Source organism: Melozone crissalis, unplaced genomic scaffold, assembly GCF_028551555.1.
Source record: "Melozone crissalis strain CALT ecotype California unplaced genomic scaffold, PUWL_Pcris_2 ptg000042l_1, whole genome shotgun sequence".
NCBI lineage: Eukaryota > Metazoa > Chordata > Aves > Passeriformes > Passerellidae > Melozone > Melozone crissalis.
In genome coordinates, this window is record NW_026535820.1 from 65,121,660 (window position 1) to 65,149,101 (window position 27,442).

At 40.8% G+C, this 27,442-nt stretch overlaps 1 protein-coding gene across 1 annotated transcript in view; it reads left to right on the forward strand.

Moving 5' to 3' along the window:
* The window catches only part of TPPP (tubulin polymerization promoting protein), a 70,445-nt gene that overhangs the window by 30,668 nt on the left and 12,335 nt on the right, over positions 1-27,442 (forward strand). The window contains exon 3 of the mRNA XM_054285185.1: positions 26,519-26,672. Within this exon, the coding sequence (XP_054141160.1) occupies positions 26,519-26,672 (154 nt within the window). The remainder of the gene's footprint in view (positions 1-26,518; positions 26,673-27,442) is intronic.

Consider the following 27,442-nt stretch of genomic DNA (forward strand, 5'->3'; position numbering starts at 1 on the left):
ATTGAGATGCTGTGATCCCTGTCCACAACATGATCCGTGAGCTGGAGAGCCAAGGGGTGGTCAGCAAGACCCACTCAACCTTCAACAGCCCCATTTGGCCTGTGCGTAAATCTGAAGGAGAATGGAGATTGACAGTGGACTATCATGCATTGAATGAAGTGACTCCACCACTGAGCGCTGCTGCGCCGGACTTGCTGGAACTCCAGTATGAGCTTGAGTCCAAGGCAGCGAAGTGGTATGCCACCATTGACATTGCTAACACATTTTTCTCCGTTCCTCTGGGCACAGAATGCAGGCCTCAGTTTGCCTTCACCTGCAGGGGCATACAGTATACCTGGAACCGACTGCCCCAGGGGTGGAAGCATAGTCCTACCATCTGCCATGGAGTGATCTAGGCTGCACTGGAAAAGGGTGAGGCTCCAGAACATCTGCAATATATTGATGACATCATTGTGTGGGGGAAGACAGCAGCAGAAGTGTTCGAGAAAGGGGAGAAAATCATCCAGATTCTCCTAAAAGCTGAGTTTGCCATCAAGAAGAGCAAAGTCAAGGGACCCGCTCAAGAGATCAGTTTCTGGGAGTGAAGTGGCAAGACAGACGGCATCTGATTCCCACCGATGTCATCAACAAGATCACAGCAATGTCTTCACCCTCCAGCAAGAAAGAAACACAAGCTTTCCTAGGCACCATAGGTTTTTGGAGGATGCATATTCCTGAGTACAGTCAGATTGTGAGCCCTCTCTACCTGGTCACCTGTAAGAAGAACACTTTCCACTGGGGCCCTGAGCAGCAGCAAGCCTTTGCACAGATCAAGCAGGAGATTGCTCATGCAGTAGCTCTTGGCCCAGTCAGGACCGGACCAGAGGTGAAGAACATGCTCTACACTGCAGCCGGGAACCATGGCTTGTCCTGGAGCCTTTGGCAGAGAGACTTGAGGCCGACCACTAGGATTTTGGAGTTGAAACTACAGAGGGTCTGAAGCCAACTATACTCCAACAGAGAAAGAAATCTTGGCTGCCTATGAAGGAGTCCAGGCTGCCTCAGAGGTAATAGGCACTGAAGCACAACTCCTCCTGGCACCCCGACTACCAGTACTGGGGTGTATGTTCAAAGCAAAAGTTCCCTCTACACACCATGCCACCAGTGCTACATGGAGCAAATGGATTGCTGTTATTGCGCTCGCATTGGAAGACTGAATCACCCTGGGATTCTGGAAATAATTACAAACTGGCCATAAGGTGAAAACTTTGGTCTCGCTGATGAAGGGGAACAAGAAGTGACACGGGCTGAAGGAGCTCCACCATACAACCAACTGCCAGCAGAAGAAACACGCTACACTCTTTTCACTGACGGTTCCTGTCGCATTGTAGGGATGAACCGGAAGTGGAAAGCAGCCGTATGGAGCCCCACACAACAGGTCGCAGAGGCCACTGAAGGAGAAGGTGGATCAAGCCAACTTGCTGAACTTAAAGCTGTTCAACTGGTCTTGAACATTGCTGAGAGAGAGAAGTGGCCAAAGCTCTACCTTTATACTGATTCATGGATGGTAGCCGATGCTCTGTGGGGATGGTTGGAGAGGTGGAAAGAGGCTAACTGGCAGTGTAGAGGAAAACCAATCTGGGCTGCTGATGAGTGGAAAGACATTGCTACCAGGGTAGGGAAGCTGCCTGTGAAGGTCCGCCATGTGGATGCTCATGTTCCCAAGAGTAGAGCTAATGAGGAGCACCAAAACAATGAGCAGGTAGACCAGGCTGCAAAGATAGATGCGTCAAAGATAGACTTAGATTGGCAACATAAAGGAGAGGTATTCCTAGCTTGATGGGCCCGTGGTGCCTCAGGCCATCAGAGCAGGGATGCCACCTATAAGTGGGCACAAGACCGAGGGGTGGATCTAACCATGGACAGTATTTCTCAGGTTATCCATGACTGTGAGACATGTGCTGCCATCAAGCAGGCCAAGCGAGTGAAGCCCCTGTGGTATGGTGGGCGGTGGTCCAAGTACAAGTATGGGGAGGCCTGGCAGATTAACTACATCACACTGCCCCAGACACACCAGGGCAATCGCTACGTGCTGACCACAGTGGAAGCCACCGCTGGATGGTTGGAAACCTGTGTCTCATGCTACAGCCCGGAACACCATCCTGGGCCTTGAAAAGCAAGTTCTGTGGAGACATGGTACCCCTGAGAGGATCGAGTCAAATGGGACTCATTTCAAGAACAGCCTTATCAACACCTGGGCTAGGGAACATGGCATTGAGTGGGTGTATCATATCCCCTACCGTGCACCAGCTGCAGGGAAAATAGAGAGGTACAATGGACTGTTAACAGCCACACTGAAAACATTAGGTGGGGATCTTTCAAAAACTGGGAGCAGCATCTGGCAAAAGCCACCTGGTTAGTTAACACCCGAGGCTCTACTAACCGACTGGGCCCTGCCCAGTCTAAGCCTTTGCATAGAGTAGATGGAGACAAAGTCCCAGTGGTACATGTCAGAGGTTTGTTAGGGAAGACAGTTTGGATTAAGTCTGCCTCGAATACAGACAAACCCATTCGTGGGGTTGTTTTTGCTCAGGGACCAGGTTGCACATGGTGGATAATGCAAAAAGATGGAAGAACATGATATATTACCTCAGGGAGATCTGATTGTTGGGTGATACCTATGTGTAAATATCACTGTTTGCTGAATGGTATTACCATTGTCTGTGTACAGCTCTATAATGGATGTATAATGTCTGTGTTTGTAGAGTTAGAATTTATATTAGTTTTAGTAGTAAGGTTGACAATATGGGGATAAGGGGTGGAATGTCCTGGGTTGAATATATGATGCTTTTATCCTGAATCGTCTCGTTCTGTTTATGCTGAGTAATAAGTGTTGCACCTTTAGGCCTTGTTCCAGAGAGTGAAGGGGGGAGAGAAGAAGCAGCAGTTTGTTATCAGACACTGCACTGACTCCTCCACATTCCTGCTCCTGACTGTGTTGTCTGCAGACGGACAGACAGCGGGACGGAGCTCTTTTTTTTGTCTTTAGTTAGTTTTTAGGTAGCTGAGGCAAAGAAGTTTCCTGGACTGTGGTTTTTATCCCTTTTCTTCAGACCTCTTGAAACCTGCTCTGGACTGAACACCCACCAGAGCACTGACAGCTGCACCTGTGGCCCACCCGGGCCGGTCCTGGCCTGCGACATTGCCAGCACCAGAGGGACTGATCAGAGACTGAGTGAGCTGAGCTGCAACCTGGGGACAGGGTTTTCTCATTTTGTCATCTCTTTTGGAGCAGCAAGGGGTTTTATTGGTTAATATTTTTTAATAAACAGTTTTTTTCCTCTTTTCTCCAAGGAGGTATTTTCTCCCAGATCAGTTAGGGGGAGGGGCCGATTGAATTTTCCTACCGGAGCCCCTTTGGGGATTCTCTCCCAAATTTGCTCTGAACCAGAACAGATGTCAATTGTGGTTCCCCACTGAACCATTAAATCTCTGCCCCAGAGGGACTCTGTGTAGTCTAAAACAAATGGGCGAATGGAAGCCACTTGGCCATTTGGTCCTTCAATTTGGACAACGTTTTTTGATTGTCTTGCCAATTGAATGGCCGCTACACCTTGCACGTGTCCCGCCACATTTTGCAATTCCCAGTGTGACGGCCACTCCTTGGACGGAATGATCGTAACATCTGCTCCAGTATCTAGAAGTCCTTGTATAGATTTGTACTCACCACCTCTGTTCAACCCACATGATAACTGGGATTTTTCTCTTCCCAGTACCTGAGTCCAGCTGACATTGGGATGGAGTTTATCTCTGAGGGTGTCTGCCTACTCCTGGCCCCATGGAGGCTCAGGCAATGGGATGGCTTAGGCTATTATTTGGCCCTTGGGCAAGTACATGGGTGGGTGAGTACAGTGAAGCCAAATGACAAACTGTTTCGGTCTGATGATATGAGACCCAGAGAAATGTTAATTTCCTGGGGTGTGTGTTTTGTGTCCCCAAGGACGACGTACTTACTGTGACGTTTCTGACAAAGCTGTGTCCAAGTAGCTGGCTGTTCAGGGTTAACAGTTATGAAATGCCAGTTAGTGTCCTTGAGATTGAGAGGCTCTGTCAGTGCCAATCTGTAAATGTTATGGGGAGAATTGGTCATTAGAATTGGTCTGGGATTGTCACAGTTAAATGAATATTCTGTTTTGTCCAGTGCCAGTGCCTGACTTGGCACAGGCACATCTCCTAAACTAGGTATTTTGTCCCCTCCTGTGCTGGAATTGAACCCACCCTATTTTTGTCATAGCGCTAGGAAAAAGAGCGCTCTTTATTCAGTGTTTTGAAAGGCTGTCTTTTGGGGATTTCTGATCTTTAAGCTTATTGTATTTAAAATCTAAAAGCTGCTTTTTCAGAGGGCAGGCAGCAGTCCAATGCCTTAACTTCCCACAAAGATGGCAAGGTTGATTAGAGTTGGAGGTTCTCTCTTGTGGCATTGTGATGTGCTGAAGCTAGCTGGTAGATGGTGGATCAGGGGCGTCCACAGCTTCAGTCTTTCTCTGTGACTTTGGTCTCTCGTCCTGGTCAGCAAGGGTGGTGGTAACTTTCCTCTCACACACTTCTAGCATTGCTTGTAATGTTGCTATTGGATCAAGGGGCAAGTTCAGGATGGCAGTTTTACACTTTTCATTAGCATTTTCTTTAGCAATCTCGGTGAGGATTTCCATCCTGGCTCCTGCATTCTGAACTTGCAATTCGACAGCTTTTCTCAACCTTTCCACAAAAACTCAAAAAGGACTCAGATGAAGATTGTGTTATTTTCAAATAGTTCTCAAGTGGAGCACCAGGACGCAGCCCAAAGAAAGCCTTCCCAGCTGCTCTAGCACATTCTTTGAAAACCTTTCTGGGAATGCCCTCTGCCTGACTTGCTCCTTCCTCCCACTCCCCTTGTCAACAGCGATGGTCTAGTGATATCAATTTACCATAAACATCATGGGCGGTGGCTTCATCAGCCCACAGGGCTGGTAAACTGTCTCTCAGTCCTTTTTTCCATGCTGCATCTCACAGGAGATATTCAGATTGGGATTAACAGGCAGGATAAAAGGTGTTTGATGTCAGCAGGGGTTAAGGTATTAGCAGAAAGTGTAGCTTTAAGAAGTCCCCTGAAATATTCACTCCATCTATCAAAATCTTTTTGGGCTTTGGCAAGTTCTTTGACAGAATCAACAGAAAAGAGCTATAATGTGGCTGAATCCCCCTGTTTAAATCTGAAATGTAAGACACAGGGGCTGCAGAAAGGACTAGTGATGTTTCAGGGTTCCGGCTGCCAGGCTCAGCATCTCCGTTTTCTCTGACCTGGGAGCTGGAGGGCAGGCTGAGGGAGGAGCAGAGGGAAGGGGCAGCTGGTGGGAAAACTGAAGGGGCAGAGGGGGGCAGGGCCAGAGTAGGAGGAGGGGGGAGGGTGCTGGGAGGGAGGGTGTCAGGGGCGGGGTTTTCCAACCAAAATGGATTGTTTGGAGAGCAAAAAGGATTGTGGGAAGAAGAAGGAGCAGGCACGGCCATGTGGTATCCACCATCATGGCCTGGGGGAATCACCTGAAGCAGACTGGGGGTACAAAAATGAGCCCAAGGATTCCGGGACAGGGTATCGCAACTTGGGGAAATAGGGGAAAGGGTAAAGTCCCGGGGAGTTTGGCCAGAACTCTCCGGAGTGGAGACTGGGAGCTTCTGAGGGAGTGTAGCTTTCTTCAGAATGTCCTGTCTCGGAGCTGAGGGTGAGGAAAGAGGGCTAGGAGAGGGAAAACATAACTTGGAAGGGGCTAAATCGGGTTTCTGGGAAGCAGAGGTTTTGAAATTTTTCCTGAATGGCTGCTCCTGCATTTTTGATTTGGATTTTACAACATTTCTTATCTGCATAGCTAGAAAAGCAAACTTTGACAGAGATTTGTCACCTGACTTCCCTGCTCTCAATAACTCATTACCAGTTTTGTCCCAGAATGCCAAATCATTAATATTTTCAGTTGATGCATCGGGGAAGTGAAGGAACTGCCATCTAACAAATTGTTTAACATCTGTTTTTGAAAATCGGATTTCTTCACTCTTAAGAAAATTCAAAAGATGGTAATAGACACCTTTGTGAGCTACAGAAAGCTTGGCACCCATTGCAGCTGTGATTTAAAGTTTTGCATCTCAAATTTCACCAACCCAGATGGGGGGGGGAAGAAAGAAAAGCCTGCAGCTGGCAGCCTCCCAAAACTGGAGAAACAAAAAACTTCAGCTCTCTGCAGCGAGCCTGAAAACAAAGGCAGGGAAACAACCCCACTCCCGAAGAGGGGAGAGACAAGAAAAAGGTAAAACTTACCAATCCAGCTGTAGGACAGGAAAGAGGGGGAGTCCTGGGATGATGACTTCCACTTGAATCTGACTCTTGAGGGCGCTTCAAGAGCTACCAGTCTCGTCCACAGAAGAGCAACTCGTTAAACTGAGTGTGTTCTTCTGAGGTAGCTTGCCGGCCAAAGGCTTTGGAGAACAGTCCAAAAGAATGTTCAAGCCCCGTCTGTGAGTTCTGGGGATGGTCTCAGAGCCCCACGTTGGGCGCCAAGTTGTCTCAGTCCCTCTGTGAGCCTCTCAGGAACCCTCGGCCAGTTCCGAGTCGGCAGACACCGGGGAGGCAGCCTCGACACGGCCGACAGCGGGGAGACACTCTCCCGAGTCCCGAGGGTACTGAAGGCACCTAGGCTAGTCACCTTTGCAGCAGAAGAGACACTAGAGACATTGGTAGAAGATAAAGGGCTGACTCTTAGCAGGGGTTAATCCAAGGTTTTATTCTGGGAGTCCCGAAGGATCTCCTGCATCTCAGGGGCCTCCTGCTGAGAGCCCCGGGAGATGTGCCAAGGTTACATTTAAAGGGAGGTGGAAACCAAAAGTAGATAACATTTTACTAACCAATAAGTGACCCTAAGGGATGGGTACTGGGGGATAGGCATTTAGGACAGCGTATGGGGCAAGGCTTGGGGGGCTGACCCCTAGCGTCTGGCTAATCACTCGATGACCTGGACCGAAGCTTCTAGATAGAGGGATGGGATGCTGAGTGATTGACAGAGAGCCAGGGTGGAGGTTTGGGGATGATCTCATCCCGGGAGAGAGATAACACAGGTAAAGGGAGGGGGATACAGTCTGGGATAAACCATTTGGGCAAAATATGGGGATTCAAGACAAAAGTACTTCAAAGTATTACAAAGTATAAAAATGCACTACAACAATAATATGTTAAAATGATGCTACTTTCCGGCATTATTGAAGTGGAGTTGTTTATCGTTTACTTTTGTGTTGATGTGTCTGTACATGTGCTAAAGCAAAGGAACATGAATGAAATCCAAATTTTATTTGAAGCTTGATCTCTGTTTCTGACTTTCTGCAGACTTCTAATACATGTGCATGTATTCCCATGAATTTAAAAACAAAGTAAATACAGTTTTGGTATGGAGTTGTGGTACAATGCCCCCCACACCCCCCAAAAGGGCGGCAGACTTTCCCTTTGAAATTCTTTTTCCATGTTGCAGTCATTTTTTGTTTCCTATTTTTACAAAGGTTGTGGATATTACCAGCAGAATGATAATTTGTCAAAACCTTGCTGAGATGATGAATGTTGGTGCTGATTCTGCAGGCTCCCAGAACATTTTAGTTGCATAAAGAAATCTCCATGGCAACTTTTTGTAGGAGGATGTGCTGTTAGATAGTGAAGTTTTATGGTTGAAGGAGCAGATGTTGGAAAGCATTCCGAGGAAGACTGACTGCAGCTGACAGTGTGGCCAGGAGTACTGTGGCTAAGGTGTTGCACCCTTGTGGTGAGGAGTAAGAGGAGCAGCTCACCTCCTGTCTGTCACCAGTGTTTTTTGGCCATGCAGGCACTCCCAGCACTGATTGCTGAAGAGGCTCAGTCCCTCAAGCAGGCAGGGACTATTTCTGTACTATCTGGACATTTGTAATTCAGGAAGGAAAACCAAGCAGGAAACCCAACTGCAGGGTTTTGCATCATTAAGTTTCTGCCTAAGCTGTGGAGCAGCTTTAAGTGAAGCCCAAATCTTTGTCAGCGATGGCAAGCGGTAGAAAATACCTTGAGGCAAAGTTGTTTGAGTGGAGCCAAGAGTTCATTGTGGAAGCCAGGGCACTGGGTGTTTGTTTGGAAGGTGTGATATTCCTGAAGTCCAGTAGGTTTTCTCGGTGCTTTTCCTTCCCAGGAAGTGGTTGTGGAAAGCCTTTTGGGAATGGTGCCATGCTGTGTGCAGAGCTGCCCAGCACAGAGTTGCCGCAAGCTTGCCAGGGGCTGTGGTGCTGCAGGAGTGAGCCCTGTGCAGCTGCAGGAATGTGGGCTGCACTGCCCTGCTCGTGAAGCCCTTTGCACTGTGCTGGAATTGAACCCATTGCAAAGCTTTTGTGACATTTGCTTGGGTTTTGAACTGTGAGCTTTGAGGAAGGGATGGTTATGTGTGCTGACAGAAAATGAGGAATGCTACCTTGGCAGCACTGATTTGTCTTTCCTCTTCTTTGCCTCAGCTTTGTTCTGGAGGGAAAAGTGTTGAAAGTGTGGGAAATCTTCCAGTCTCACACTGTTACCTTATTTTCATGATTGTGGCTTCACTATGTGATGTGGCATCACATCATGTGATGCTTCTAGCCTTTTGACACAAGAGTTGATTTTGTGGGGTCTTTGGAGTCTATAAAATCATACAGTTTTCCTGCTGCAAACAAGCCAAGCCAGTGCAGCTGCAGAGCTTTCAGTTCATATATTTTTCTTTGGCAAACTGCTAAATACTTCTGTTACCTTATTTTCATGATTGTGTCACTACAATGCTCAGAACAGCTAAAAGTTTCCTACAGTGCTCTTCTTCTAGACAGTAACATAGAAGACTCTGAAGAAAAGGATGAGCCACCACCATCATCTGGTGAGCAGGAGCCAGCACATCTGTTTATCCAAGCTGATACAGGAGAACATTGTACCACTTAGTGCCATTTGTGATCCTGGGCATAAACAGCTGCAGAACACTGGTGATCTTTCGCACCAGGCTGTGACTCTCATGACACATGACAGCACTTGTTTCATTGCCCAGATGTCTTAGATCTTTATTATATGCTCTTCAGTTGCAAATATTGTTTAAAAATTAAAATAAGCTAACAAGTAGTTATTGTACTATCAGTATGATGTTTTTAATGGTGTGTAAAAGACTAAACTGATAGCTTTTATATCGTTATAACTGTATACAAGAGAAGTTGTTTTTCTTGCTGTTAACAACAGATAATACAGTAATACTCTAACACAATAATAGTTCATTACAGCACAACTGAAAAATTTTTATGAGAAAACAAAATGGGTCTGTGCCTATTGTCTGGAATCTATCTCAGTTATACAGACTCTCCAGATATACTCATTACAATTCCCAGTGCTGTACCAATTAACCCTGGATTTAGCTGCTTTGTGATTTTCGAGGGGTTTGTTACTCTCTCTGGGGTGGTGTTTGTTAAACTTCTGAATGGAACCAATAGTGCTGAGGCTGGAGGGTCGATTTGACACAGACCAGTGTGAGAGTAATACAAGAAGCTACTGACTAGAGGATCACAGAGTAGAGGGTGAGCAGTTCTTACTCATCATCATATGCAGTCTGTATTTCACAAAAAGGTATTAGGTGTTTGCTTTTGCTAGAACAAGCCTCTGTGGTATGTGCTGCTTAAAAAATGAGGACTGCAGTATTTACTGTCAGCTCTCCCATCACTTTCTGTGCACAGCAGCTACTGCTGCTGCACACTTAAGATAGTTTGTGTTACTAGGGGAACACAAGGAGTCCTATTTTGATACTCCTTTATGGGCTGTCTTCCTGTGTTGCAATTTGAAACAGGTAGTAAGTAACCTTTCTTCCAAATTTAGGCTGTTTACATTTTCTTCCTGTCATGGATGCTGTATGGAAATAGATGCCTGGGGCATTTGTAATCCAAATGGAGATCAGCATGCCTCAAACTGTTTGCATTTGGCATGATGCCAACAGAAGGTTTTGTAGGTTTCTAAGCAGTGTGCATTGATTAATGTTTTCAGCTCTACAAGAGGGTTTCTAGGGAGGATGTTTTATTTGATTTTTTTGGCGCCTTTTTAATTTTCAGCAAAAAATTTAACAGGTGAGCTGATATTCTTAAAAGAGCCTATAAATAGGAAAAATAAGAAAAACTGAGTAACTTGGCATTTATAGGTTCTGTCTTTTTTTAGTATAAAGAGCTTTGTAGGTTTAAAGATAGATTTCCAGTCTAACAGAACAATGTCAGAAGGTACAGAAAGGTAGTAAAAGAAAATATGTACCTCATACAGTAGCCACTCTATTAGGTGATTGTCCTGCGTATATCCAGAAATAAGGAATTTTAACTCTAGATCTCAGATGAAAATGGTGGTTAACTGTCTGAGATTTCAGTTCAGGACATTTTTAATGCTAATTATTAGAGATAATGGAGTGGTGTGAATGCAAATCTAAAATTAATGACTATAATATGATTAAATAATTTTTGTTCCTAGTAAGTCCTGGTACTAGTTTAAAAAGAACAGTGAAGAAGATGCAGTTTAGTAGATCCTTTAGAGAGCCCCAGTGCATTTGCCATGTGTTTCAGCAACTTATCTTTTATTAAAAAACATAAATAGCATGATTTTTTTTCCAAGACTTTGTCGTCTTGGAAAATCAAATAGAAATTTTTTCCTTACCTTTACAGAAAGGTAAGGAGCTGTGCTGTCCTCTTTCAGACAGGTTTCTTTTCTTTCATCACTTCACTTCACCTGAGAGTAGTGGGAGAGCTTTACATTATGCTGAAGTGGACATCGTAGCTGGGAAATTTGTTGAACTAAAATACACAGAACTAGCTTGATACTTTTTTTTTCAAGACAACAGTCTGTTGCCTATTGGGACTCCTCTAACCAGATGGAGAAAGCTATAGAGAGGGTACTAGGCAGTTAAATATGCTGCTTAGTTTTCCTGCTTCCGTACCAAATTGGATGAACTTGGTGTGCTGATTTAACATTCTAATTTTGAGTCTGACTTGCAAATCCATCTGACTGCAGCTTCAGTCAACACTGGCAATTCTGAATAATTTTGATAATTCCTTTCCTGATGTAATTTTGTGTTCTTTGCCCAACAATACACTATCTCATGCATGGTTGGAAGATTGTTCCTTTTATTTCCCTTTTAGATGCTACACTGTGTCACCCAGTCATTGGCTTCCTTGTCTAATACTTCCTTGAGTACTAATCTGTGAAAGCCATAGTCCAGGTGGACAGTGAAGTGGTGGTAACCTGAGATAAACAGAAGAGGTATATAAGAGCAATCAGACTTAAGGACTACCCATGGAGAGCTGGACTTCTTTAATGTTAGGGGCATTGACTTGATATTATTTGACATGACATTAGGCGTTTTTGGAAGTTTTTTGACTCTACTTGTCAAAGCTTTGAGATAAAAAAGATGACAAGACATATTTTCTGGAGACAGTTACCCAAATAACTTAGGCCAAATGTTGATTAGATTTCTATATGTGCTTGCCCCAGGTGTGGTCTCTTAATCTTGGAAGAAGTAATTTGCTGAAGAGCACAGCTTCTGCAACATATATAGTAATTTTTAAAGGGCTTGCAGTATTGACTAACCTCTCAACAGCATTGTAAATTGTCATATGCTGCTGTTTTTAGAAAATGAAGCATATAGAGTGTACCTGGTTTGCATGTACGCAGAAGATTTCTGGCCAGAATTTCTGCTTTTCATCCTTATTGAGTTCTGTTTGAAAATCTGGAGGGTTTTTTGAACTTTGAAATGTGAGAGGATTTGGCTTCTAATGCCTCTAAGGGGATGGACACTCTGTAAGTGCTTCAGGTTAGAAAGACATAAAGACTTAGTATTTTTTGTAGCTGTGGTCTCAGAGCTTTGTTTGTGTAGGTATAGGGTACTCTGTAGGTATAGGATAAGATGTTCAGGAGTGCATAAAACTTTCTTTGATTGTCAAACTTGAAGTAATTGAAGGAGAGCATTTGCCTGAAACATTTGCTTTTGAATTCCTGCTGGTTTTACTGTCCTTACTGTGAGACATTAAATAACCATAAATACATCCATTAAGAACTTCAGCTGGTTTAAATTGACTACTTGAGTAAACATTCCTAATGTAGAGGTTCTGTAGTAAAAAAGACCAACATGTAAACCTGCAAAGGTGTTTGTCATTTGTGTATTTTGGGAGCTTTCAGAGTAGACCTGTACAGGCTGGTACATGCAACAGAAAACATAGAGCTGAACTGTCTATATATACATTGTGTTAATCTATTGGTTTTGTGCCATCCTATTTTCTTGCAAGAGCCAGTTTGCTTTGTGCTTTATAGGTTGTGAGAATATACTTGACTTGCTTACGAACAATATCTACCGCATTGGCAGTGCTGATGGAGGGCAACACCCCTATAGTTGAGTTCGATCCCATGGAAATTCTTCAGGGGCCTTCAATCAGAAGATTTTGTACCACAAATAAGTTAGTATATTCCTGTAAAGTAAGACAGTTTTCTGACATGCATTGGGATTAGAGCGCACAAGTCTAATACTAATTGCATCATTAACTGTCCACTATTTAGAAAACTTGCCCTTCTATAGAAAACATTGTGGGAATAGATACATTGAATATTCTTGCACCAGCATGTCAGTGGGTGACAATTTGGAGCAATACTTTGTTGCTTCTGCTGGTGAAATCATAGGGTTTAAAGAAAACAGTTTTCAGAATTGAGATAGTAATCTGAGAAAAATGAACGTGAAACTTCATTTTCTGAATGTAAGTAACTGAGAGCTGCTGGAGATTACTAGTGTAAGAATGTACTGATTTGTGTTTGTAGATGAAAGTATCCTTTTGTACAAAGTAAAAATCATGAGGGCAGCAAATCTTACCCAGCACTGCCTCAATACCTTTGTTCCATAGGTGTTGGTCTACATAAGTCACAGATTTCCAAAAGAGTGTATGTTTGCTCTTTTATAGTCTCCTCTCTGCTTTCACAATTCATTCCAGCATCTTGGAGTCTTTCCAGTTGTTCCTTATCATTTTGGTTTGTGATGATGACGTCTGCAACTAGGTGGGTAAATTTCCATTTATTGTAAACTTTTGCATGTTTTGAATAGGGAAGTGCGACATAAATGACAAAACGTCTGTATTGGTATCAACTGTCATAATTTTCTGCCTTTCTTTTGGATTGATTTCAGATGCACATGAGTCAGCACTGTAAAGACTGATATACAGATATTTAGTCCAGGGGAGGTGATAGATCCCCATAGAGAATTGGGTCACTCTCTGTTTATAGCTTTCACAAAGTGCCAAGACATTATTAGCATGGACTGTTCTGCAGATTCTGTGACACAACTGAGAGTTCCATTTGGAAAATGTGTTCCCTGCTATGGACACAGAGAGGACCAGTCTCTCTCACCCAATTGAGTCAAAGGGGCTTCTTTTTGAAGCTGGAGGTAGCTTTATTGTATCTACTTGTTTGGCAGGCTTTCTCTTTCTCTAGAGTCAGGGTTTTTTTGTGAGGAGATGGTTAAAACTCTGTGCTTTGTGTATGTTCAATTATTTTGGTCTCTAAGCTCACAGGCATGCCCTAATTACTTGTGAGGTATACTGGGGCTTCGTACAGTTGTTCTTGGTTATGATTAGTAGGGCATCTTCATTCAGATTGAGGGTTGCATTGTCAATTGCAACAACCTTGTGCTGAGATGAAAAGTGCCTAGAGATTGCTCTTGAGGTATATGAAGTAAGTGGTCAGATGCATTAGCTATTTTTTCCCTAAGCTGTGCAAAGGTAGGTACCCATCTCTACAAGTTATGGTAAGGATAAAGGCATAGCAAAAGTGATGAAGGCATGGCAGAAGAACTTATTAAAGAATATTCTCTGCATTGGCAGTAGCAGACATATGGATTTGGCTTTTGGATCTGTAGTGGAAACGAGGCGCTCTCATGTATAAGTGTTACAGGGGTTTTGCTGTTCTATAGTTAGCCTTAACATTTCCAATCTGCACTTTTTAAAAATAGTATTGTTCTCTTCAAGTGAATACCTCTTCAAATACTCTCCTACTCTCATTGTAAATGGTTTGAGAGACTGTTTTGGCCATAGTCTACCTATTCTTCTGTATTCTTGTTTTGTAAAATGAGAATGCTGCCGGTGCAGACAATTGCATCTCTAATTGCTGTTTCATAAGACGTGAAGGTAAGGAGGACATGGGGAGCAGGACATCATTGTGGATGTTGTTGCTTTAACATTGAGTGAAATCTCCTTTGCAGGAAACAGACATAGAATGGGAAATTCTCCAAGGTTGGGGATTGTATATTTGGAAGTTTGCTGTCACCATCCAATTTTCCCTTTTATATGGAAGGCAATCTTCCAGTAGGCGAGAAATATGCAGTTTCTTAATTATTTCTATTATATTTCTTGTTTTCTTTGAAAGAGAAAATGTTTGGTTTCTGCTCTGTGCATAACTGCAGTCTGGATTCTCCTTTCTTGAAGGTCATGATTTGGTCCTTGGCTGTTGGTTATGGCAAATAGTTTTGTGGCTTTCTTTGCACGTGACCTATGGATATGGGCTAACACTGTAGTTTGTTTCTCTTTTTTCACTTGATGTGTCATTCTTGATTTCACACCTTTCTATCTCCACCCATGGCCAATGACTCTTACACACTAGGATCGAGCTGGCATCAGTTAACACCAGCTGCCTATTTTTAATACTGCCACCTTCTCATATTGCCAGCAAAAAATGTTAGCAGATATACATACATCCATGTTTTCTCTCTGTCAGCAGGATCACTGAAACAACCTCTCCCACAAGCATATACTTTTTTACTTAGAGAGCTCCCTATCATGGAGTTATCACTAGATTCAGAAATTGCTTTTGTGGTTAGATGTGATTTGACATGGAAAACAATCCAAGTCCATGAAATCCTTTGAAAAACTGGAATGGTGCTGTTGTAAAACCATCTGACAATGATATTTTCTTAGTGAGACAATCTGATAAAACTCTTGATTTTAAATTCTGTGTAATTAAACTCTAAAGGAAAATTCCACCTTGGATTAGAGGACTGCTGCTCTGGCTTCCATAGCTGCATTTTAGTCAGCAGTGAGTTGCTTACTGCTGAGCTTATCTGCTGAGCTGGCTGCAGCTCCCAAATACATGAAGCTGTGTTGCTTTGTTTAAATTATGTTTCAGAAATAACAATGCAAAACTGTTTTTGAAAAATATGTACCATATTTCTTATGTATAATATTAAATGGTATTGTACCTTTCTCACAAAAAACTCACTGGAAACCATTCTGCAACTGGTAATATTTACTTGGAGGGTAGGGAGAAATCTCCTGGAGCTGGTTACCTCAGCTATCAGACAGTGCTTTCTGAATTTCTTGGCCAAGAAATTCAAGTAAACTTGCCGTATCCTGGTGCAGTGTGGTGATTAACAGTTGCCGTGCCTGAACAGTGGAGTGAATATGCTCTATATGAATTCAAGGTTGTGTTACTCATCCCTTTTCCTTCATTTTACTTGTAATCAGCCAGGTACTTATTTTCTTTATATTGACCAGTGTAATTTCTGAATTAGGATGGGAGTTTTGCCTGAGGCCTCACTGAAACAGTGATCCAGACACCTTTCTCCATAGGAACAAGCAATAAAATGTTCAAGTTGTACTTGCAGTTTTACTTGAGCTTCATAGTAATTTAAAAACATGTCCCCACAAAACTCCCCCTTTGCCTTGCCACCATTTTGCATTGTACTTGGTGTGTTGCTCTGATCTGGATTGGATCCATGTAGGAAAAATGGCTGAAAAATTTGGTAGTTATTAAATTCCTGTCTAGGAATTAAAAATCCCTCATTAATATTAGACATTGTAAGGATACACAGCTAGAGTTTTTGCTGAGACATCACAGTATCTGAGAAGAAAAATAAGAAGGAAATTCCAGGAAAGTCAGTAGCACATAAAATTAGGGGGTTTGTTTTAATTTAATTTTAAGGAAAAACTGAGAGGAGAAAAATTTTTGAGTAATATGTTGTGAGATAGAAACTTGGATGCTCACTGTTGTCCCATAATAAAGAATTGGATTCAGTTATTATTCTGTCCCTTGTTGCAATGGTTTACTTTCAAAGTCCAGTTCAGTTCTCAATGAAAGCATAATTTAAGCTCTAATATCTTGAGACGTAAGGAGTTAAGATCTTACTGTGTCCAGTACTATTTAATAGTGCCATTGTTCTTTGTCCCCTTGAGTCTGAATTTTCTCTAAATCAAGTAAGATGTCATACCAGATAACCATTCAATATCTAGTTCTTAAATATGAAGCTTTTCTGTTCTGGGTCTCTTTAATAAAACAGCACTGTCTTATGTAACTCTGTTTTCTATTGTAAAAATTCCACTTTTTATCCCCTTGTCAAATGTTGTGTCCTGTTCTTGGTTAACTGGTCTCATCAGAAAAGGTAATGTCTTCCCTCTATGTCAACTCAATCAAAACACTGATACTGTATGTAGAGAGAAAGCAGTAAGGAAGGCTACTGGTTACCAAAAGCCTGAGGGTGCTAATATGAAGGTTCATTAGGTTGTGTCTCTTTTCCTATCTCTGAGTGCCATGTATTTATACAAATTCAGGTTAGTAATATAAATGAAGTCCTGAAAAATAGCTAGTAATCTCAAAGCTGACCTTGAGAATATTTTTTTAGTCATTGTTCATACTTATGAACAATTTTGTATAGTTTCTATGGATTAATTGCTTGGGATAAAATGCATTCACTTCTGCTTAGAAGATGTTTGGCCATGCAGCATTGACCTTACTTGCTTGTTGCAATGTTCTAGAACAGTGTTTCTGTTGGATGTCATTTCTTTATACTTTGATTTGTCTCATTTTTAATCAAATGTTTTCACACTAGGTGTGAAATCAAGAGAGAGAATCAAAATAAACCAAAATGCTGGTTTGTGAATGAGACGTGTCAGCTCACATGGGATTGCTGGCGAGCTGTAGAAGAATGCCTTGTCTGTGTATCCTACTTTTCTTTCCCTGGGTTATCAGGCAGTGTGTTCATGTGCACTGCTTTAGCTGGTGGAGAAAGTACAGGTGATGTTGGTTCTTTGCCCTGTCATCTCTGTTGTAAAGCCTTTGCCCTAAGCCCCTGCACTTCAACAGCAAGAAAGAGCTTTTGAAACTGCAGTGGTTGTATCAGCTTTTTCAGCTCTCTCAAGATAAAATGGGAAGTATTATTATATGAAAAATCTTCTTACCACTAGTTTGTGTAGTAAGCTCAGCTTGGGGGAGACAGATAGGTGAAGTAATTAGCTATTAAGAATACTTAGTAAATCTTCAACTATTCTTAACTGCTTTAATTTATTTATTTGAAGCTGGCTTAATGAGCACTATGACCTATAAATCCTCTTGGATTTTTGCATTTTGGATGTGCTCAGCCCTGTCTCTGGCAGCTGGGCACAGTACTGGGTTGTTACACTGTTGTTAGTGTCTGCTCCCTTCCCCTATGGTCTATATGTATTCCTAGCCTTGCACATATCCTTAAGATGACAAGAACCAAAGAAAACAGCAAACAAATTGAGCCTGCTAGAGAAGAAACAAGCATATATGCCGGAAGCCTGATTTTGAGGCATTGTCTTTCTGCTTCAGCACTAGTTTGTACCTTACCATTTGTAGCTAAGACCTGTCTGCAGCCTGTTTTTTGAATTGCTTCTAGTTTCTCTACTTTGGCCAATATCCCTGCTAGTTGCACTCACCCTTGCCATGTCCTTTAATGTTTTAACTTCCACCCAAATTGTGCTGTCAAACGATATCAATCCTTTATACACCCAAGGGATGGATTTCTGTGTTACTGAACATTATCTGCAAGTTGTATGTCATTTATTGGATTCTTTCACAGGAGTAGACAGCATTCTAAGGAGTGATAATTTTATCTTCTGTCTTGTTATGTGTGTAATTTGGGCAGAGTCCACAGGGTTGGCAACCAGAAGATGGATATCTCTCTTCTATAACAAGGAAAAGCTGAAGTACTCCCAGACTACTTGGTAGCACATGTTTCTATCTTTTTCCAAACTCTGGTCCATGCCTGTCATGCCAAATACACTTGCAAACTCTTTAATGTAAGTTGGGGCACATGCTTTCTTCAGGCTTCACAGAGTTTTCCTAGTACTTCTTATCAGTAGCTAACTATTACATAATCTTCATTATTAAATGTTCAAATGTAACATTATTTTTGTTCTCTTAAACTGAAAAAAACCTCAAATGAATGTGAAATATTGGATTCTGCTACTCTGTTTAGCTAATTTAATCTATTCCTCTAAGCTGTATATAGGTATGAGACCTACTGTCTGTTTGGACTTTCTCTTTTCCTCATCCTCTGTAAATCCCATTAAATCTCTTTAACCCCTTTAACTTGTTCTGGGATTTGCTTTCTTTTGGAAGCTTTTACTTAGTAATGTTTTTGCTGAGTCATATTTGTTCTCCAGTCCCCCTTTGTTCCCTTCCCAGTATTATTTTATCTGATAGGCTTATAGCTGTTGGATTTCTCTTTTTTTGAATTTCAGATTTTATTTTAAAGGAAACAAATTTTCACCATGAGTGAAGCACATAGGAAGCACACAGGGTAGAAAAAAAAGTCAAGAGGAGCGACATGTTAACTCAAGGATCAGAAAACAGAGTTTTCATAAGAGAGGCCTAAAATATTTAAGTTGCAATGAAGTCCAATGAACTGATGGTTTAGTGAGCTGTTGATGTCCTCTTGCTTCAGATTTTCATTGCTTTCTACTTTTCTTGCTTAGCAACTGTCCCAGTTTCAGACACTTAGAATAATGTGGGCAAACTCTGCTTTACCCTTGCTCATTAGTGAGACAAAAAGCAACCGGAGGGAAAACAGGCCATTCCAGGTTCAGCTCCTGAGTAAATGATCTGAGGTGTTCTGCCCTTGTGACCCACTCCCAGAGAGGTTTCTGTAAGTGAAGACTATTTGCAGTGATATAGTGAGAGAATTTTGTACTGCATTTTGCATTGCACTTGTCTTGTTTTTCTTTCCTAGAAAACTGATAATGGCATTCACTTGTCGTCATGGGGTATATGAAGCCATCTAGTTCAACTGCTGTACTGTGACTTGGCCAACATGCTGTCTATCTTAGAGAGAGTAATTGTGAAGGTCATCTGGATGCCTTCGTTGTCAGTCGTACTCTTCCTGCCAAAAGAATCCACTTGTAGTAAATAGCTATGCATTCAAAGGTGCCTGTGTTCCAGAAGTGACCACTACTTTAGCTGAAGATCTCTGTTGTAGCTTCTAACTAGGATCACTTTTTTGAAAATATTGTCAATGCCTCTTTCCTCACAATTTCTCAAATTACTCCTGCTTGCATCAACATATGGATGTCTAATTTCAGTATCCTGTTTTACCCATTAATTGGGCAGAAGTCTGATGCCAAGTGATATTTGAAGTTTTGTTACCTTAATTTTGGTTTTTTTAACCATATCTCTTTAGAGCTGTTAGTTATTGCAATGCAAATACCCTGATAGTATTAAAGTAGCTTTCTTTGCTTGCTCATCTATCCTCAGCTCTATTTTTAAAATTTATACACAAGCCTGTGCTTTGGGTTAATTATGCATTGTTCAGTTTTATCCAAGAAAATCTTCTCTTTTAAATTTTTAAGAGTTTTTTTTGCACCATATGTCTGAGAGGTTTTTTATTCTGTTCTTGACTGATACATAGTGAAAACCAGACCTTCACAGGATATCTTTAATTCTCCATTAGATTGCAAGGTTCTACCAGCCTGGTTAGCTGCCTAGGGACCTACCTTTAGTTTGGGACCTCTTGGCTATGAATTGTGCTGCTGGTAGCTTGCAGAAATTCTGAGCTGTGTAAGAGAGGAGAAAGTGAAAATTGCAAACAGGAAGGAAGGAAGGAAGGAAGGAAGGCTGGCTCTGCAGCATAATCTGCTTCTTGGTTACACAGCTTTGGACTTTGTGGTGATAGCATTACAGCAGACATTCTTGGAAAAAAGATACATCTGTTAGATGAGTGTTGTGTTTTGCAGAGATGGGTGAAACCTATTTTGCTTCAAGGAATTTGAATTTGTATGTGATACTACCTTATGTTTGTAGAGGTGCGCAGTACAAATACCACTAGCAATTGTTAGCAATATACATTTTGTTTATAGACCACATCATGAAGACTTGGTGTTTTTACAACTAGCATGGAAGAGACAGTGTCTCTTCTACTAAACAAAGAGGGACAAATGATCTTGCCTGTAACAGCAATAAAAATAAAGTTGCTGCTGTAAAGTGGAAAGTAAGAAAAATCTTTGTATGAAAATCAGTAAGTTTCAGCTGTAGTGACTTTTTGTTGTGGCATGTTAAGATAAAAGAGAAACAGATAAAATATGAAGTCAGGGCTGAATGTCATTAGGAAATATGCCTTTAGTTAGTCCTTAGGGAAAAACGCCTGACTAATGGTCTTGTTCTCAGTGGTGATGCCTTTATGTGATTAATTTAGATGATTTTCAGTGTTTACTTCTGATAATTAAGAAGTGCTTCAGTATTAGTTAGCAGTTGCCTACGTAGATGTGGGAGCAATAGTGACAAATCAGAAATAGCCTGATCAGGCTTATTGTGCCAGTAAGTCACAAACTGTCACAAATAAGCTGCTCATGTATTCTCTTGCCAGCTTGGTCCTTCATTCTGTTTTCTGAATGAATGAGACTGCCTTGGGAATAAATATAGGAAGTACCCGAAGTCCTGTTCTGATTTACAAGAGGAGATGCTGTTGAGTTTTACTTGACTGCTCAGTTGATCAGACGCCCAAGTCCCTAGTGAATTTAGAATTACATACAAAACTCCTTCTGTTAGAGTTTATGCAAAAACATTTGTTGGGTTCCCACTTCTAGTTATAGTGTTTTTAGACCCTTGTCAGACCTGCTATACTCCTTAGACTGTAGATGACAATTTCCACAGCAGAACAGTCCTGGTTATTGTATCCTGCCATAATCCTGTCTGACATACTAACAAAAATAGAAACTTCTCTTTGTAATTCTACATTTTCTTTCCTATCTTCAGTGTAAGAAAATACACTGAAGAAGAAAAGTATCCTATTGTGATGGGCATTTGGGACGTCTTTTGGTAGATTGGAGATTACAGCAGGACCTATTAAGTTGTAGACTTTGTTCTATTAACACTGAGCTGTTTTAGTGCTCTGGAGATAAAGATCTCTAATACCAATCAAGGATTTTGTGTATCAGGTATATGGAGTGTAATTGTGTAGCTTTTCAGCTGAAATTGTGGACAACTGTTAATCCAAATAGTATTCAACTCCACATCCATTTGCAGCAGTACACTTTCACATTTAAGAATTCAGGGCACTGTTAGTAGTAACATCTGCAAATGGAAGCTGCATTGCTTGCTGTTCCAATCTACTTTGGGCCAATGATTGATACTTTGCACTTTGTTGACTGTGCTGGTGTGCAGACACAGAACTGATGTTTTTATGTAGGTGAACTTGGGCTCCCAAGAGCAAACTGAGGATTTCAAGCTTCAGTTCATAATCTCCTATTATGTAGTAGCCACATGTGGAGACACTTATCAAGGAAGGGGAAGTGATGGGAAGCTTCCTAAAATTCTTCTGAGTATGTTCATTCTGTTCCCAAATGTAGGCATAGATACAGGAGGCTGTCATTATTGTTCCATGAACGCGGTTTCTGCCACTGAAGGATGATGCATTACAGTAATTCTCTTTGTTGTAAGAAGCAGACCTTAGGTTTCTTTGTGTCATAATGAAGTATAGGGCTTTAAAACTTTTCATTATTCATATCCCACATATATTTCTTTTCATTGAAGTGGCCAACTTTATGACACCTAGTTTTGTAAAAACCTTTTTTCCCTCCTACCTTCCCTTGCTTGTTGCTATTTTCCATTTTGTCTTATTTTCTGGTCAGCTTTAATTGTCATTCTGATGCCTTGATTTAGAAAATGTTTTTTTCAATATACAGTTTTCAATCTTTCTATGCTAACTCTCTGGAATGCTAAATCTAAGAGATGAGTCTTAAGAGCTGAGTGATCACCCTTGGCATACTTAATTGTAGACAAGTTGTTTGAACTTGTAACACTTGGAAAATGAAAGTGAATATATTTGTTTTGTTATTCCCATGGAAACGAGATATTTATAATGAGCTTCTAAAAACAAGTTACGAATATACACAAAGAAGCTGATTCTTTGTAGCAGTTACTTAATAAAAAGGAATTAGTTTATTTGGAGGGTTGTGGGTTGGGTTTTCTTCTTAATTTCATGAGGTCTGAAAATCTGGTACAAGGAAGGGATTTCCTGAATGTGAACAGGACATAAAAATGGTGAAAATAAACTGGGGGTATGACAGCCTTGTGTGTTATGCTGTATTCATAGTATTAGAATTTTTCATAAATTATTTTGAGTTGGAGGGAGCCTTTTACATGTTGTCTAGGTAAACACCACCACCTTGCCCTTCTCCCAGTGAGCAGGAGCATATTGCATGAGACCAGGTTGCTCATAGTCCCATCCAACCTGACCAGGGATGGGCCATCTATCATTTCTCTGGACAGCCTCTTGCAGTGTTTCATCACCCTCCTAAAAATGTCTTCCTTATGTCTACTCTGAATCTACCCTATTTTAGTTTGCAGCCATTACCTTGTCCTATCACAACAGCTCTGCTAAAAAGCCTGCCCCCATCCTTCCTTGTATGCCCCCTAAAAGCTGCTGTAGGGTCTCCTGGAGCCATGTCTCCACCAGATTGAAGAACCCCAACTCTCCCAAATTTGTCTTCATGGCAGGGCTGTTCCTTCTCTCTGATCAACTCTGTGGTCCTCCTCTGGACTCGCTTCAACAGGTAAGTGTCTTTCCTGTGCTGGGGCCCCAGAGCTGGATGCAGTGCTCCAAGTGGGCTCTCAGCACAGCAGAGTAGAATCCCCTCCCACAGCTCCCATGCTGCTTTTGGTGCAGCCTCGGATACAAGTGTTCGCTTTCTGGGCTGGGAATGCATGTTGCTGGCTCATGTCCAATTTTCCATCCAATAGTGCGCACAAGTCATTATCCCTAGTGTATATCTGTGGACCTGGATTGGAGAGACTGTGTAAATCAAGGTTTGTTGAAAGACTTTTCCTCTGTCATTTCTACCTGCTCAGTCAGTGGTCTCCTGTGCATTCAACCCATGTCTGTACAGACAGAGGAGAGACGAGCATGCTCTTCTAGTTAGTAATCATGATGACAGCATCTGCCCAGAGCTCCTCAAGACCTGTCTCTAGAGAGAGGAGGGGTATAGGATTGCTGCTTGATAATTTAGATGCTGGTACGTGGCATACATGTACCATACCTCGCATACCAAAAGTGCAAGACCATGTCATGTTCCTAGGGTTTTCCACAAGACTTGGCATATGTTGCAGCTGTAGAGTTTTGGAGTTAATTATGATGCTTTACAAGTGGATTTGATAATGTAATACATGGAGGAGCAAGAGGGGATATTTTTGGAGTGTAGAAAAAGATAACAAATTTCAAAATTAAAGCTGTTTTATTTAGGAAACTTGGGATATAGTTGCAAAAATTCCTTCACTCCCAATCCTGTTTTAAACATCGCTCCAATTAATGTTGTTGTCTGGTAAAGAATATCAGCCATGATGCACATTTGTTTCTCTTTCGGGGTTCAGCTGCAATAATAGTACATTGGTCATATATGCGTCCAATTTGTGATTTTACCTTAAGCTGAAGAGGAAAAATCCATTCATTTCCTTACTCCATGTAAGTGACAGGGAAGAGATGAAATGCGAAAGGTAGGTAGACCTGTGTCTTATACCAAATGTTCTTTGTTCATCTTGGCAGCCGTATTTATGTATTTTTCCTTTTAATTCATACAAAAAAGTTATGCTCTTCTGTTTAATAAGTGTGCAAGCAGAAATTCTTCATGTGTTAATAAAACCCTGAGATCAGTTCATTTGTTTAGAGTGTGGCGCTAATAGCAACAAGGTCATGGATTTGATCAGTTAAGGGTTGAACTTGATCGTCCTTGTGGGTCCCTTCCAGCTCAGAATATTCTGTGAAAAATAAACAAGTCAACATGAATTTTTGCTGGTTTTGCTGAAGGTGATCATTTTCTTTCCCACTGCAATGATCCTGACTGATGATCCAAGCTATACCTATGTGCTACAGAAAACTGCCTTTGGCAAGGCCTGAATGCTAGGCTTGGCTAGCATGGCAGTGAGTCTGTAGAGAATGAAGGGTCTTAGGGTGTTGTTATGCTGGAGCATAACAACGGTGCAGTGATTGCAGTGATTGACAGTGCTTTCTTTTTCTAAATGAGAGGCAAAACAAAATGAAGTCTTGACCTCTTTGTGCTATTTAAAAGTTCTTGGACATGTTTCATCAGAAGAGGGATGTTAATCCTAGTAATGAGAATCCCGGAGAAATTCCAGGTAGTTAATTGCAGTTTATTCCACCTGTCTTTCTGATTAATGAAATACTGGATCATATTCTTTATTTCTACTGTCATGGTGTTCTTTTACCAGCTAATTCTGAGATACTCCAGCGCATGCTTTACCTAAAGCAGACAAGTAATTGCAAACAGCAATGTTTGGTCAAAAAATACATAAAGTTTATTTTGTGGCGGTTGCTGACATTTGATACATATGTTGGGCTGCATTGAAAATAAAGAATGCTAGTAATGAACAATTATGTAAAGGGTTCCCTTAGTGTTGAATTTTGTTGTGAATAACCAATTTATCTTTGTTTTAAAAGCCTGGTATAAAATTTCATTTTTGTTTAGTTAATTGAAGCAGGAGTCACTTTCTAAGTGTTGATTGCTAAACCAGAAATATAATTTCCCTTTTTCATTAGTGGAGGCATTCTCTAGCTGAGAGGAATTTAACCACTGAAGGTATCTAAACGAAGATCAAAGATAAATCCATGATGTATAGCTGAATTGCTCTTCACAATGGTCTTTTTGACACCTGAATTAAAATTAGATCTCTGTGTACTGCTTTTCTAGCCCAAGATTTCTGTTGCTGGTGCATACTTTATCCTAGCATCTATTGTTTATTCCTATATAAACAGCTGTCCCTGTTGAAAGGACTGGTCTGGGTTATGTGGTGGTGCTTGGTTATTTTTTTCCCCTGATTTGCTTGAAATGTTCTCTAAATTGGCATAAAAATAAATGCTCAAGCAGCAAACAAAACTTGTGTAGTAGCATGTTTCCCAGCAACATGGACTCTCAAATGTTACTTTTACTTTGAGAGTTTTGTAATGTAAACATGTTCTGCTTTTTAAGATGGTACTATTTAAGATTATATCAGCATAAGTATCAAAACATCTTTTTGAAAATGGTTCTATTTGATCTGATAAACTTTAGTTCAAAATATATGGCTACCTTTTAGGGTTAAATTCTTATTCTAAAGATCAGAGAATCTGTAGTTTACTAATAGAGGAAAAGATGTGGTTTGTCTCTTCTGTAATTCGTAACAACTAAAAATAGTTGGTTTTTGTTTAATGTGAGTAAGCTCACTGATGCTGTTGCTTTGTACCTGAATTTTAAAATGAGGAACACTAAAACTAGGTTAATATTAGGAAATTGAGTGGAACTGTTCTTACTCTGCAACATTATCTCCTGCCTAAACTGAATATTTTAAAATGCTAGAAAACAGACATGCATTAACCTTCTTTTGGTTAAACATATCGCTGTAGTGAATGCTTTTTAAGAGTTGAAACCTTTGGTGTGATGGACCAAAAAAGATCTGCAGGAATGACAGTATAAACTGGTGTTTGTAAAGTGTAAATTTCCCATTATCAGAATTAGCACCACATACTTGTACAGCAAAGTCTATGAGTTTACCAGGCTACTATATTGTGTTTTCTGCATACCTTTAAATGTTTTTTGAAGATGATTATCTACAAAGGAAGACAGGTATTGAATTTAAATGTGTCATTTAAAAACTTGTCAGTCTTCAATTGAAAAGGAATTTCAAGTTTTAAAATGCATTTCAGTGGTTTGCTTTGCGCAATAGCAGAATAATTCTTAATTTATTTGTGAATACGTGAATAGTGACTTATAAATAATATGATAATAAGTTATTCAAAGAGGAATAAAAAGTAGTAAATAAAAAGACTTGCCTAAGATGCTTCAGATCTTGTCTTATATATGCAGGCATTATAAGTGATCAACCAAATGAGACTGTATTTAATTTGATGAGCTGCAGGCATTTTGACAGTAGACCCAGTCACTTTATTTCCTCTTTATTTCTGAACATTCATCAAAGAAAATCTGTGAAGTGCTATCCTGCTGATGTGCTTATAAAAATAAAGTGATATTCCTGGAATATGTTTTATTTGACACCATAAATGGGGTGCATGGGCTTTCCTGTTCTGTTACAGTTTTCTGTTGTTCACTGTGGTAAACTGAAACCATTCTGCTATTCTTGAAATGCTTTTTGTGCTCTCTTGTGATTTCTTTCAATTGCTTTTTGTGCTCTCTTGTAAATTCTTTCAATTGTGTGTTTCAACAGGGGAAAGTCTGTAAGAACTATTACTTTTGAGCAGTTTAAGGAAGCTCTTCAAGAACTCTCCAAGAAGCGATTTAAAGGCAAAAGTGATGAGGAAGCACTTCAAGAAATGTATAAACTAATTGAAGGAAAAGGCCCAGGTTTAACTGGAGTAACGGTATGTTACTGGTCTCATGGACAGACTGTTTCTACCTGTCCTTTGTTCTATTGCAGTGTTGTTATGTTTACCACTTCCACAATCCACAAATCCAATTTCTCTGTGAGCCCGAAGGTAGCAATTGCAAAGCAGAATTGGAGCAAAGACTGTGCAACAACTAAGCGTTGTGCTACTGTGTGTTCCTGTGTGGTACTGTCATTGTTTCTTCTCAGAATTGTACTATCACATAGTAGCACGTCAGTAGCACCTGAGCTTGTGCATGCTTAGAACAATGAAATGTTTTTGAAGAGTGGTGTATCCAAATCAAAAGGAGTATAATGACATTACAGCCTCAATAAAAAGTTTTAAGATGTTTTGTGAAATACCAGAAAGCAAAGGCATCTTAAAATACATTTAATTACACCATGTGAATCCTGGAACACTGAAAATCTGGGAATAATTATCTTGTGGTCTGGTCTTTGTTTCTTGTTTGTTCCAAGTCTGTCAGAGCTATAATGTTCTGTCTTTTTCATTTTAAAATACTGGTGTTGAGCTTTGTATGTGAAAAGGGAGCTATAAAGCATACTGTACATTAGCTTGATTGTCCTTTTAGATGCCCAGGCTAGGCAAGCTTTTTTCCTGTATTTTCGGAGATAGTGGAGTGTGTACCATCAGCTTGAATAGTTCTGTCAGTTTAGTTCATCTGCTTAAAATTTGTGATTCTCCTGAATTTCGCCTGTAAAGCTCTGAATGAAAATGTAATCTTTTCAGAAACTGGTTCTCTATAAATG